At 54.0% G+C, this 2,089-nt stretch overlaps 1 protein-coding gene across 1 annotated transcript in view; it reads right to left on the bottom strand.

Moving 5' to 3' along the window:
• Sec24CD (Secretory 24CD) overlaps positions 1 to 1,470 on the bottom strand; it is a 62,341-nt gene extending 60,871 nt beyond the window's left edge. The window contains exon 1 of the mRNA XM_068375252.1: positions 1 to 1,470. This exon is cut by the window's left edge and continues 494 nt beyond it. Within this exon, the coding sequence (XP_068231353.1) occupies positions 1 to 1,326 (1,326 nt within the window). The 5' untranslated portion in view covers positions 1,327 to 1,470.
• Between the last annotated feature and the right edge of the window lie 619 nt (positions 1,471 to 2,089).

Below are 2,089 nucleotides of genomic sequence, written 5' to 3'. Positions count from 1 at the left end.
TGAACTCATACCAGGTCTTGGTCCAGGCGGTGGGGCATTTGGCCTTACCATACCTGCTGGACCTGGGACCATCCCTGGTCCTCCTGGAATAGGTTGTGATGGATAACTTTGTTGTCCATAGGGTCCTGCTGCAGTTGATGACATTGGCATATTGGGTGATGATACATTGCTTAAATTAGGACCTGGTGGTCCTCGTTGTGGACCAGGTGGTCTAGGCGAAAAACCTGCAGGGGGTCCTCCAGGTAGGCCCATGGATGGTCCTCCGGGCGGTCCCATGGCTGGTCCTCCGGGCGGGCCCATGGCTGGTCCTCCGGGCGGGCCCATGGCTGGTCCTCCGGGCGGGCCCATGGCTGGTCCTCCGGGCGGGCCCATGGCTGGTCCTCCGGGCGGGCCCATGGCTGGTCCTCCGGGCGGGCCCATGGCTGGTCCTCCGGGCGGGCCCATGGCTGGTGCCCCGGGCGGGCCCATGGATGGTCCTCCGGGCGGTCCCATGGATGGTCCTCCGGGCGGGCCCATGGATGGTCCTCCGGGCGGGCCCATGGATGGTCCTCCGGGCGGGCCCATGGATGGTCCTCCGGGCGGGCCCATGGATGGTCCTCCGGGCGGGCCCATGGATGGTCCTCTAGGTGGGCCCAAGGATGGCCCTCCGGGTGGTCCCATGGAAGGTCCGCCAGGTGGCCCCATGGAAGGTCCGCCGGGTGGCCCCATGGAAGGTCCACCGGGTGGCCCCATGGAAGGTCCTCCGGGTGGCCCCATGGACGGTCCTCCGGGTGGCCCCATGGACGATCCTCCGGGTGGCCCCATGGACGGTCCTCCGGGTGGCCCCATGGACGATCCTCCGGGTGGCCCCATGGACGGTCCTCCAGGTGGCCCCATGGATGTTCCTCCAGGTGGCCCCATGGACTGTCCTCCAGGTGGCCCCATGGATGGTCCTCCGGGTGGCCCCATGGATGGTCCTCCAGGTGGCCCTGTAGGTCCCGCTGCTTGACTCATGGATGGTCTCCCTGATGGGCCGAAGGATGGCCCTCCTGGTGGTCCCATGGATGGTGCTCCCGGTGGACCCATAGACGGTCCTCCTGGTGGGCCCATAGACGGTCCTCCTGGTGGACCCATAGACGGTCGACCTGGTGGGCCCACAGACGGTCCTCCTGGTGGGCCCATAGACGGTCCTCCTGGCGGCCCCATAGATGGTCCTCCTGGTGGGGCTGCGGGAGGTCCTCCATGTTGACTCATGGGTTGTCCTTGTATGCCTGAAGGTGGGCCACCTATGGATGGGCCCCCAGCGGGCCTTGGGGAGCCCATAAGTTGTCCACCAGGACCAACCATGGGTGACCCACCTGGTTTAGTTAATCCACCAGGTAACCCTGGTCTGGGGGAAGCTGACTGAGGAAAGGACGGTCCATTTGGAACGCTAGAAGGAAGACCATTGGAGATTGCACCAGGACTAACGCCAGGTCCATATGGACTTTTTGGTACCTGAAAAATAAGAAAGGTAACAATTCTATAATACTGTATATAAAAAAACTTTAAAAAATTACATAACTATAATAAGTGTACTGTATATAAAAAAACTGAAAAATTACCTAACTGAATACTACTGTATATAAAGAACTGAAGAAAAAATGGCATAGTTTATGTTCACTTCCTTATTCAATATAATATTTAGTGCATGCATAATGTTACTGCAATTTTATTATTACTGTTGAAATGCACATGGCCATATAAAAATTTATATTCAATTATTCCTGTAAATCTTGGGATAAAAAAAAGACAATGTTCTACTATCATTTGAAAATCTTTGTTAAAGTTACTTTGTAAAATCCAAGTTATTACTACTTTCCCTGAAAGCCTGAAGAAAAAGAAAACCACCCCAAGTTGTATGCCTTACTAAGGTATAAACTTTCTCTTCTTCAATTATAAACACTAAAAATTACAGAATTGGAATGCAGGCTCCTTTAAATGCCACTTCAAAATCATAATACTGTAAGCCAAGTTGTGTTTAAGGGACATTTAAAGGGATATACCCAAACTAAATTTGAAATAGAATAAAACTACTGTACTGCATTTTATGAATTCATCAAGATAATTA

The sequence above is a fragment of the Palaemon carinicauda genome, chromosome 6 (assembly GCF_036898095.1).
Source record: "Palaemon carinicauda isolate YSFRI2023 chromosome 6, ASM3689809v2, whole genome shotgun sequence".
NCBI lineage: Eukaryota > Metazoa > Arthropoda > Malacostraca > Decapoda > Palaemonidae > Palaemon > Palaemon carinicauda.
Note: the sequence above shows the minus strand (reverse complement) of the source record. Positions and strands in the feature narration are given on the sequence as shown.